At 32.8% G+C, this 12,313-nt stretch overlaps 1 protein-coding gene across 1 annotated transcript; it reads right to left on the bottom strand.

Moving 5' to 3' along the window:
• Nucleotides 1–496: 496 nt before the first annotated feature.
• LOC114323737 (uncharacterized) lies at nt 497–6,300 on the bottom strand. Its single transcript, XM_082891374.1, has 7 exons — nt 5,796–6,300; nt 4,699–4,875; nt 4,452–4,601; nt 2,912–3,013; nt 2,755–2,825; nt 2,573–2,640; nt 497–1,110 (listed from the first exon to the last, which is right to left on the bottom strand). Exons 1-7 carry the CDS (start codon nt 6,030–6,032, stop codon nt 869–871), a joined length of 1,047 nt encoding a protein of 348 aa, XP_082747500.1. The 5' UTR covers nt 6,033–6,300; the 3' UTR covers nt 497–868.
• Between the last annotated feature and the right edge of the window lie 6,013 nt (nt 6,301–12,313).

Genomic DNA, 12,313 nt, shown 5'->3' with positions numbered 1-12,313 from the left:
CTAGGAATATCTGAATATATAGCATATATTATAGAAAGATATATATATATATATATTAAAATTTGAATCTCTTGTGCATTTGTTTAGAGAGATTTGTAGCAAATATAGAATATCTTCTAAACAATGTTTAAGGAAAATGATTTGATAAATTTCAATGATATACAAAGAAAGTCAATAGAAACTCTTTGCAAACTTAGAAAACCTTTTGGGAAACAGATAATTTAGGAATGAGTTTTAAAAAACAAATAAACCATATTACTCAAAAAATTTGAAACTACCAAAGTACTCATATAGGTCTTCCTCATCCTTGTGTCGATTCCTCATTATTTAGGCTGGAACCTCTCTCATTCTTCATAGATCATTTCAGGCTAATGATAAAGCAAATGAAACATTTTTTCAATCATTGTCACTTGGATTTTGTTTTCAGAATCTATTTTCTGGAATTTTGAAAGTGAAATCAAACAAGGTGTATGTTTCCAAATCATTGACAAAAATAAAAACAAAAGCAGCCATTTTGGCTACTAATTCAATCTCAAACTTCAAAAGAATACACGCATGTAGCTAGAAAACATACCCGGCATCGAAGCTGGAAATAAAATGGTTGCAACAACAATTAATTACGATGATACAATCATCGATGAATGAGAATATTTGGAACCCTAAGACTAAAAACATATATTGCCAGTGAATACACTATCTAATAATAACCTGTACATTGAAAAATAGGGTTTCATGGTAGCAACAACAAAATTTACCACCACGGGACTCTTCCTTTTAAGGTCTGAAGACAAGAAGCTACAAAAACTGATTGGCAAAACTCATGGTGGAAAGGTGGTATCAGGATGCACTGGAAAGCGATAAGTAGCAACTAGCCGTTTAAAGGCCCGTTTGATAGAAGCCTCTTCAATGTCTCGTAAGTCATGAAAACAATACCAACACCAGGAACAACCTTGTAGTATTCAGGCAGAATACCCCTGTACAAGCCACGCGGGCCTTCATTGCGCAGTATATGCCCAAATGTCCCAAATAGGCCCGTTTTATACACACGGGCTTGGCCAGCAACCCCTTCCAACTGCTTTCTTCGCCTGACAAGATCCAAAGGGAATGTTGCTGCAAATATCAAACAAATATGAACATCAGGAACAGAAAGGAATCCTATTTTAACTTGGAATCATCAAATTACTCACCTATGTTCACCGTACCATTAGTTCATGCAAATGATAACATGCTTGAATATGTAGGCTCACTAGATCTCCTAGTTCACCTTGAAAAGGGGAAACTATGTTGCTTGATTATATTCAACAACAAATTAGATATATGCTTGATCTCACATGCCACTGATTGTCCTAGAGATATATAGTTTAATTCCAGAGATGAATTAATCTGATCTCTCCCTATTTATAAATTGATTTTAAAATAAAATTTATAATCATAAATGAGAACATAATAGCAGTTTAATGGGTACCCAAGAAACATTTGAACAACTGGACAGACGAATTATTCAAAACTTCATCCACAGAGAATTATCAAGGGTCAGTTAAGACAAGAATCTTCTAAACAAACTACAAATGGATTACCACAGGGACAGAAAGCACTATTTGCTAATGAAGAGCATGAATTTCTGCATTGATATTCTCAAAAGGATGTAAGCCCCTAAAATAATTAAATAAAGCATAGTAATTTCCAAGGGGGAGAAAGACAACTTCCTTAAACTCTATCTTCAGCTCTTTGAAAGGAAATACTACTTCATACAGAATATGCATATCTTTAGTTGCAACACTGGAAAAGATTGTGAAGAGTCGCTATTTAGAAGAAAAAGTCGGGAAAAAAAGGAAGGAGACAATACAGGAGCGTTTAACCTATAAACAGAAATCTTTCATGCACAGGTTTCGCCACGCTAAAATCAACCATTGAAGTCTAGTTATGAAATGCAATGTAAAATCAACACCTCAACATGCTCTCCAAGTGCAAATGCATTACAATCTGTTGATTTTTTTATTATTTTCATGTCAAATGCGTGCATCGCATACTTGTGTCTATGAATTGGATATTTAGTTTAGGTAATGCCAAAGGTTGATTAACATAATGGAAGCATTACTCAAGTATTATCATAACTTTATTTGTAAGAGAACAGGGAGAAAGGTGGATACGGGGAGAAAGGTGGATACGGCGAGAAAGGTCGAAATCAATAGCAAAAATATTTCATCTTAGAAACACACGTCAGTTTCCTGTGACAAGACAAGCAAACTGTGAAGCAAAATGTCAACGAAACAGAAAAAATTTAGAAGATGATCGAAGGTACATAAATTCTGTGACTCTATTTCAACACAAAAGACTAGTTGATGCTAAAACTATATTTAGCAAAATCTATACCTTATGCAGGGGTGAATAATGACAAGGTTCTGACAGCAAAACAATGTTAAATTCTATATACTATTACTATTAGTAATAAGGCAGCATCAGTTCAATTAACTCAAGTAACACTTGCAAAATTGAACCCATATAAAAATATTGGTGCAGAATCAACATTATGATTGGGTGTATTTTAAGTTGTAGGTTGCAGATCACACACCTGTTGACGATGCAATGCCAGAAAGACTGCCACAGGCAAGGCTAACCATGATAGGAGAATCATCAGGCCTGATGTCAAGATGCTAAAAATTCAGAAACCATACACCAGAACTCTAAGGAGCAATCAGATATAGCTTGGCATAAGAAATGCCTTTTTTGATAGAAAGAACTACGAGTCCTCACCTTTGAGAGTGCCAATAAGATCTCAATGTCTCATAAACAGAAAAGCTTATTGCTATACTGGGTCCAACCCCCTGCATTGCACAAAATATCTCAATGGTTATATGAGCGAAAGCTATGTTGGAACAACAAATGAACAACAGCATAGTTGAAAGCTTACCAGTAATGTCGCTCCAAGCCCTTTATACAGACCAAAGAAACTTTCATCTCTGCAAATGGTACGAAGTGCATGCCAAATACCCTGATAATATATTGTACTTCTCTGCATAATTTAAACTAAATGAGCTAAGACGGAAGCTCAAACAGGAAAAGTATAAGGCATGCGCAGCCCCACGCCACAAGTGCAATCCTATCCAATATACTAAGACATCTTTTACAATATGCAACAAGAAACAATAAGTATAGACAAAGGGAAAACGAAACAACACAAAACCAGTGAGAACGTGGAGGAAAAAACATTCCTCTAAGCATGGTTCCTTACAAAATCTGAATGCACATGTTGCAATTGCTTGGAAGCAGACAATCCAAGCATGTTTCTCTACCAATTATGAAAGCAAATCATAATTTTAAACCATCTGAGCAAAAACCACTTATCAATTTCTGATTGAATCAATCATTTAATTCGCATGGCTTTTCAGACAACCAATATTCCACCAATTTCTTTATCACTGTGTATCTATGGGAACATTTGTACATGTATGAATGTGAGTACGTGTTTACATCAAAATTTCTCCATGCAAGGTAGTCTCTCACCCCTATCTCCAAAAATCACATTTCATATATGTAGTCTTAATCCTGCCTAATGAACACAGGTTAAGGCCTCACTTTTTATATAAGCATATAGAAGAGTAAACATGGGAGTTGAAGGCTTTTGGAGGGAAATGTAAAAACTCATGCAGGCATTTGGTCTTTCCATTATAAAATGTTAAGCATGTCAGAACTGGGGAAGACAATCATAGTTATCAACTAAAAGGATGCTGATTGACAAGTACATATAATCCAAACAAGTGTTTGTAATGTTCCTTACTTCCTTATAACTAACCATATACCAACATACCCAATATGAACAAAATGTACGCAACACAACATTGTTAAAATCAAGATCCTAGGTGGGATCGTTGAGAAAGACTTGTGGGTCGGATCTTAGAATCGGATCAACAATCGTAAGATTCTACTTTCAATGCAACATAAAATGAGAAATGATCAATAATGATAATGTATGCTAAATAATTTTAAAATCATTAGAGAAAAATGATAAATTTGATATAATGCATCTTTTATGTTAAACATAAATTAGAGGAGATGTTTGGAGAAGGAGTTTATAGTCAAATTTCTTATATAGATATACACATATACATCCATATATAAGTAATAAATAATAAGATTTTTGTTTGGTAGGATTGGGATCGTAGTGCGATTTTACAAGATTCTAATACTAGGAGTAGTCATTTTAAGATCCTACCGAATTAAGATCCTAGTGCAATCCGGATCATTTGGCCCTACTAAGATCATAGAATTGTAAGATCCTACAATCCAGATTGGGATTCTAATAACCATGAAAGTAAAGTAAAAAAATACTGCTCCAAGAATGCAAAAAGAGCCATAAATAACTCATTAGGATGATAGCAAGATATCATGAACTGAAAAAAATATAAGTTCTCAACAGAACATGTCATTTATCCAAGACATGATAATTTTACCTGCGCTGCAAGTCGGGTCCTGACAAGATCCAATGGATATGTGACAGAGGCAGCTGTCATTCCTGCTAATCCACCACCAACAAAGTGCACTAAAATATCCGCACTTGCACTTCTCCTGTGATTTTCCAGGCCAGGAATTGATTTTAACAACTACAAAAGGAAGAAGGGGCAATATAAATGATAAAAATCAAGCTGCATTAATTAAACAGAAAAAAACAAGTAGTTTCACAGAATGTTTCATACTGACACTTCTGTAGCGTTCATAAGCATAGAAATTGACTGAAGAATAAGGAAGACGATGAGCAATTGTAACTAGGTTCCCTTTCCAAAATGCTCTGAAGCCTTCTTCATTAACAATACGTAAACCCTCTCGCCATATGCTAGTGTTTCTCAATGCAGCAGCATCGGCATGCATACCTTGCACCTACAAAGAGGGGGCAGAAAAAAAAAAGGAAAGAAAAAAAAAAAAAAAAAAGGTCAACCAACAACATAGCAAAACAAAATAGAAAAATAAAGTAAAATAAAATCTTGAAATCCATAAGGTTGAATCAGTTTAAAGTTTCAATATAAAATTAGAAGCAATGGATAGAAAGCAGAGGCAAAACTAAAGGCAGAGACCCCAAGGGCCTTCATCTAAATTCAGAAGGGGAAAAAGAAAAAAAGAAAACAGGGGTTGGAGGTGTTTGATGGAAAATTGTAGTTTTTAGAAACCACCAGAAACCCAAAACAACTTTACTTTCAACACATAACGACCCTAAGCATATACAACAAAATGAAATTTATAAAGCAAATTTCTCATATTTATCTATCTTAAAAAAAGAATAAAGATATAAAAGAATGGAAATCCCTTTGATCCAAGTCCCAAATCCAATCTAGTGCTTTTAGTTAATTATTTATCAGATATTAACAATCAACAAGTTTATTTTTTCATTCCGAGCAATTCACAGCCTCATCTCATGATGTAACCTAATAAAAAAAATTATATAAAAAATAATAATAATTTGCAAGGACCCCAACCTGAAAAATCATAGGGAAACATCAAAAAAATGGAAAGTAAAAATAAAAATTGTAAATTCATGAAAGTACAACACTCATTTGTACAATCTAATGCATATAAATCATTTGTACTCTCATGAGTTTGCAATCAGTTTTCCAACTTCCCATTTTTTTTGACATTTTCCCAAAATCAAACAATTCAGAATACGAAGATCTAACTGCAAATATGTCTACAAATGCACACATACATTAAAATACACACACATATAAATATAAAGAATGCATTTTTTTCATCAAATTATGAGTAAAAACGAGTGAAAAGAGAGAAGATTAGAAAGGGGAAGCAACCTGCATAAGAATGGTGAGGCGAGCGAGCGGCGCCGTACAGGTTTTGCTAAAAGCGCCGGCAATGCCGCCAGCGAGAAGCTGCGGCACCGTCCCTATCTCCGCCTGTTGCACCGACGGTGACGGCGGCGGGAGCGGCGGCGGAGGTTGCTGTTGGTGGTGCTGCGGTTGCAAGAATTTCCTGGCGCCGCCGTCGACGACGCCTCCATGGCTGGACACACCCTGTACTCGAGCTTCCATACCCTCCTCAACAGCCTCTCTCTCTCTCTTTCTCTACTTTGCAAGAATCGAAACCCTAGAATATATTTATGGGAAAACCATATAAGTCGAATTCAAAGTCATTTGGGTGTTGAATGGTTTGATTGTCTTGTGGAAGATAAAAGAGAAACCCTAGAAAACCCCCTAATTTGGAGTGTGAGCTGTCTATGAGAGAAGGGCCACTGGGTCTTGGCTTTCAAAATGGTGGTTTTGGGAACTGTGGGCACTTGGGTAAATACAAATAGATGATGGGTATTAAACTAGGAAAAGGTGTCTTTTATTTATTTATTAATATTTTGAAAAATATTAAATAAATTTTTTATGTAATTTTTATTTAACAAATTGATGTGTAATGCATTAATAGAATATTATATTAGAATAAATTAATTGTCGGGATTGTTTGAGATGATATAAATAAATAAAATTTTTTACTTTTTATAAAATAATATGTAAAAAAATAATGTGACTCAAAAAAATAAAAAAATAAAAAGTGTGCTTATATAATACACCCCAAATAATCTCTACAAAAAATAAATATTTGTATAATGTCTCTCTTAATATTTAAATGATGGAAAGAAAATAGTAAAAACAAGACTATTAAATGAATTAGGATACTCGATTGAGATTTTATGTTTAACTAGATAAAAATTTACCCACGATCAATTCATTATATAAATGATTCAAATTTTAAAATAATTTGAAATTCTTTAATTTTTAAATTTAGGCTTGGACTCAATAAATTCTTATGTGCGTTATTAAAAAAACTCATGTTCAATTCAAATGGATTCATTAGAAGATTCGCTTGAAAAATAAATCAAAATTTAACAATATTTTGAATTTTATTCAAATTTTCAAATACATTTACCACTATAATACTTAAAAATGTTATTGAGTGAAGAAAAGTCTTATTTTTGTCCTTTGAAATTTGGTCATACATAGTTCTAAAATGTACTTACTTTCAAATAAAAGTTTGTAAATTGTTAAAGATTAAAAGATAATATTCAAAAGGAAATGGCTTTCCTCAAGTTCGATATCCTTCATCAGACCGGAAGGTATTGTTGGGTCCGTGAGGGTTTATCACAGGTCCCGTTTTAATAATTCAAACCGTTCAATATGTAGAACTTGTCAAAGACTATATGCTTGCAAAAAATCACGTTGATCAGATATTGATAACTATGTGATCAATTCGGATTTTTGTCAGCCGTTTATTTTTCACCGTACATTTTTTTCAAACAAAACGGATTGGATCACATAGCTATTGATATCCGATCAACGTGACATTTTACAAACATATAGTACTCGACGAGTTTTACACATTGAACGGTTCAAATTATTAAAATGAGACCCATGGTGAGCCCTCATGGGCCTAACAATACCCTTCACTCCGATAAAAGACTAGAGTAAAGCCATTCCCTATTCAAAAACACCTTTATAGTCCGTTTGGAATGAGTAATTTGAGATAAATAAAATTAATTTCTCTTAATTCTAATAGATTGTTTGGATTATTAAAGAGAAGAGAAATGAGAATAAATTGGAAAAAAAAAAATGAAGAAATTGGTTTATCTTATAATTCACTTTTTGTATCACTCAGAAACTTAAATTATTAATTATTAATTTTATATAATATCAAAATTATTCATCTGGGTATTAAAGAAAATAAAAACATAAAAGGTGATTTTAATAATATAACTTAGAATAGTTTCTTTATTTTATTTTTTTTAACTCTATTCAAATAAGATTGAAGTATATGGAGTGTAATTTTAGTAACAGTAATAATGAAAGTAAAAGAAAAGTGAAGATTGAGGATCAAAAACTACTTAAGAGTGAATATTTTTATTATTTAGAAACGATTATCACAACAATTAGGAAGATTTGAGCAAATGTGATCCATAAAATTAAGGCGGGATGATTTAAGTGGATATCCGAGTACCCACTAAACTAAAAGAAAAGTTATATAAAATAGCTATTAGACAAGCAATGTTGTATAGGACGGAATGTTAAGTAACTAAGAAACAACATGTAAATAAGATGAATATTGTTGAAATGAGAATGTTAAGGTAAATGTGTGGCATGATTAGAAAAGACAAAGTTAGGAATGAGGATATTCGTGAATGGATATAAGTAGTATTGATAGAAGATAAGTTGAGAGAGAATAAATTGAGATGGTTTGGTCATATATAATGTAGACTAACAGAGGCAGTAGTGAAGAGATACGATACAGTGACGGTAGATGAAAGTTTTAAGAGAAGGGACAGACCTAAATTGATGTGGGCTAGTATAATAAATAGGCATGAATTTCCTTAATTTGACTAATCAGATGGCTATTGATAGAGTCGAATGAAGTAAAAAAAAAAAAATTCAAATAACCAATCCCATTTGATGAGATTTAAAACTTGGTTTGATTTGGTTTATTCAAACAATATTGGAGATAAATTAATATATTTCTTCTTCTCCTTCTCTTCTTTTCTTTTCTCTCTAACTTAATTATATAAGAGCTAGGGAAATAACAGTTTATTGTTCTTTTCTCTTCTCTCCTAACTTTGGTCTATTTTGACAATTAGGAAAACAATTAGCTTATTAGTTTATTTGGGTCACTTTACCTCTCTATTTTTTTTTTTTTTTTGTATACTTTTTAAAAAAAAGTCAATAAATCAAAAAAAAAGTCTGATTTCTTTTCTTTTCTTTTTTGTCCTAAATCCAAACATAGATGTAGTTTGGGAAATGGCTTTTTGACTAAAATAAAAGGTGAAAAAAATATATATATTTGTGAATAGTTTTTTAATTTTTTACAAAAAAATGTATAAAAAATAAAATAAAATAAAATAATTAATTAATTTTTTTTTATATAACTTTAGTAAAACATCCCCTTCCAACTTTGGATAGTAAAAGTAGTCTAATATTTTTTTTTCTTATTAGTTAAGGTCTCTTAATAATATTATTAAAAAAATTCAGCTCGTCATAAATAAATTTATCTGTAATAGTTGAATTTTCTTTGTAAAGCTGAAATTTATCTGTAAATAAAAATTTTTCTATAAAAAAAGAAATTTCTTTATGAAAATGTTAAGAGACCCAAACTATTATAAAACTATTATATGTCATTTATCTTATAAAATTTTAATATAACACCCTTAAACTAGAGGGACACTTTTTATAAATCCATTTTCATCTACTTATGTTCTATTTAGTCTACATTATTTTCTTATATTCCAATAAGTCCACACAGTTACCAAAATATCTCTAATAATATTTACATTTACATTGTAAATGTTCACACCGTCAATGTGAATGTTCACATCATCAATGTGAATGTTAACATGTCAATGTGAATATTCACGTTGTAAAATATGAATGTTCATATCACAAAATTACAGACCATTCAAAAAATATTTGTGAAGGTAGAAATGTCCATAAAATATCTTAAGTATAAGAATTAGGATTTAGTAGATCAAATGTCCAAATAATAGGACTTATTATTAGAATATAAGAATATCTTATAGACTAATTAAGATACAAATACTTAAAAAAAGATTTTCTAATAAATTTTCCTAAACTAAAACCTCAACTATTTAATTAGATTAACTTATTGCCAAATGTAATCATAGTGTTAATACATTGTCTCAGTATATGATATTGTCAAATTTGGAAGGGCAAAAAGGTTCACTCTTGTCTAAATCAGATTAAAAGATATTGTTAGATTTTTATAGCCTTCGTTTGGGAAGTGGGTTAGTTTTTTTAGCTTTTTTAGCCTAAGGCTAAAAAGCCTGATTTGGGAAGAGCTTTTTGACTTTTTGATTTTTTTAACTTTTTTTGTGAGAGAGGAGTGTAATGATTATGGGTTGGATTTGATGTTTTGTTTTTTGTGGCTAAAACAGCCTATTTTGTTTTTTTGGCTATCGGTAGTGATTGGGGGCCCGAAAACGGGATGCCCCGAATGGCCCTAATTTTTTTTTTTTTTCTTTTCAGCAGAAGAAATGAGGAAGACGAAGAAGGGAATAAGGGGGAGGGGAGGGGAGGGGAGGGGAGGGGGAGGAAGGACTGGAGGGGGCCTAAAAAATGGAGAAGGAGGGGCTGAGGCGAGGCAGACGCGATCGGCAGTGGCCAACTCGATCGGCGGAGGCGACGCGACCTCTCTCTCTCTCTTTCTCTCCCTCTCCCTCTCCCTCTCCCTCTCTTTCTCTCCCTCTTCCTCTGCATTGCAGAGGTCGAAAATGGCGGAAAATAAATAAATAAATAAATAAATAAAAACAAAATGCCCAAAACGACGTCGTTTTGAGCATTCGGGACAAGCAGATTCAGGCCCTCAAACATTTTCCTTTGGCTATTTTAGCCCCTAACCCACCAAAACCAACTTCCCAAACTATGCTTAGGTTTATCACGAAACTCGCATTAATAATTCAAACCGTTTAATATGTAGAGTTTATTGAATATTTTGTTCCTACAAAAAATTACATTGATTGAATATCTATAAATACTTGATCAAATCACATTTATGTCAACGACAATTATAATTTTAAAAATAAATTATTGATACAAATATATTTTGATTTAGTAACTATCAATATTTGATTAATTAATGTGATTTTTTATAAAGACGATATACTCGATGAATACTATATATCACATAATTTGAATTATCGATACAAATTTCATGATATATCCACAAAAACCCAAAAACACTATCCCTAATTAGAAAGCCCAACTGGTGAGAATCCTCTTCCAATTTGAAACCGAGAAAGATGCTTCTATTCTAATTTTCAAACTCTTTTTCTCCTCATTCTCTGCGTGGTTTGAACGACAGAACTAGGTGTCTACAATGTGAATCACGTTTTCCGAGTTCGTTTTCAAGACGGAAGAACAAGAAGAGTGGTTCATGGGACTGACCATGAGATTGTTTTGTGCAGTTTTTCAAGTTTAAAGTTGAAAATTATAGTCAAAAAAAAAAGTTGAAAATTATAAATAATATTTTAATTTTTCAATGATATTTTTTTAAAAACTTAATTAAATTATTTATGTCTCATAACTTATAAGTTTTTTTTAAAAAAAAAAAAATAAGCAAACTGCTGAGTTCAATCCAAAATATTTTATGATTTTATGCTCGTTTAATATTATTTTTTGATTTGTTGACAATATTTCTTACCCTTTTTTAGATCATATAAACATTTCCCTTGAAATTAGGCAGGCATGCAACTCACTTAATATTTTACGTGACAATTACTCAGGTTTGGTACAATTTATAAAAAACTATTTACAACTCTTTTAGTTTAGGAGTTGTAGACATCCCATTTTTTACCGTCCTCAAAACTTAGACGTCATCACTCGTGCACTTGATGATTGTGTGTTTATGTTCGTTTTGAGCGCCCGAAATCCTCGGCGGAATACCTTGTCTTTGAGCCTCTAAACCTTATTCTTTCTATGCCTTGTTTTGGACCAAAACTTGGTGTCTGGACCTCTTGGTGACTTGTCGGCCACCACCCAAGACTATCAGCCATGGGATATTTCTGTTGGCCATGGGTGTGGCCGGTCGGCCACCAGTGGTGGCCGGTCGGCTATCAGTGGTGGCCGACGGCCACCAATGCCTTTTTCCAGATATTTATTGACAGGTGTGCAGCTGTTGCATACCGAGCTGCATCTCCATACACGTGTATGGTGAGATGTTTCTAAGCTCAAGGGGTGGTTTTTCTATAAATAAGAGAGTTCCTCCCCCATTTTGGAGGGTTAAAAAAATCAGAGCAAAATATATCTCTCTCTTGATATTTTGTACACATTTGCTCACAAGTCCTTAGCTTTTGCATACCAACCCTTGACCAAATACTCTTACCTTTGGGCTGAGATTACTTGGAGTCTTGTTTAAGCTCTAGAAGGGGGTTTGAGCTTGGATTATTGGCTTATTTGTGCTTGGCTTCAAAGGTATAATGCTTACCTTATTTATAGTTGTTTTGTATCTTTTGTTTTGCCATCTTTTTCAATTGTTTTTGGGGCTGATTTTGAACTGTCAAAAACTCTGTTTTTGTGACTTAAAAGTGTTGGTTTGAGGTCTCTTTGAGTTAGGGGGTGGTCCACCCTTTTTGCTCTTTTGTTTGTTAAGTTTTTGTACCATTTTTTATCACTTTTAAACCAATTTTTTGGGCCTTTTAACCATTGAATTTCAGAGGTTTTTCAGTGATAAAAACCTTGTTTTGAAGTCCAAAATTAGACGGGTTAGCCTCCGCTCCTTGTGTCTGGTTTGCATGCCTAGATAGCTTCACATGTTAGCATGTTTTTCT

Source organism: Camellia sinensis, chromosome 10, assembly GCF_055761805.1.
Source record: "Camellia sinensis isolate YWXY chromosome 10, ASM5576180v1, whole genome shotgun sequence".
Lineage (NCBI taxonomy): Eukaryota > Viridiplantae > Streptophyta > Magnoliopsida > Ericales > Theaceae > Camellia > Camellia sinensis.
This window is presented reverse-complemented; position numbering and strand designations above follow the sequence as displayed.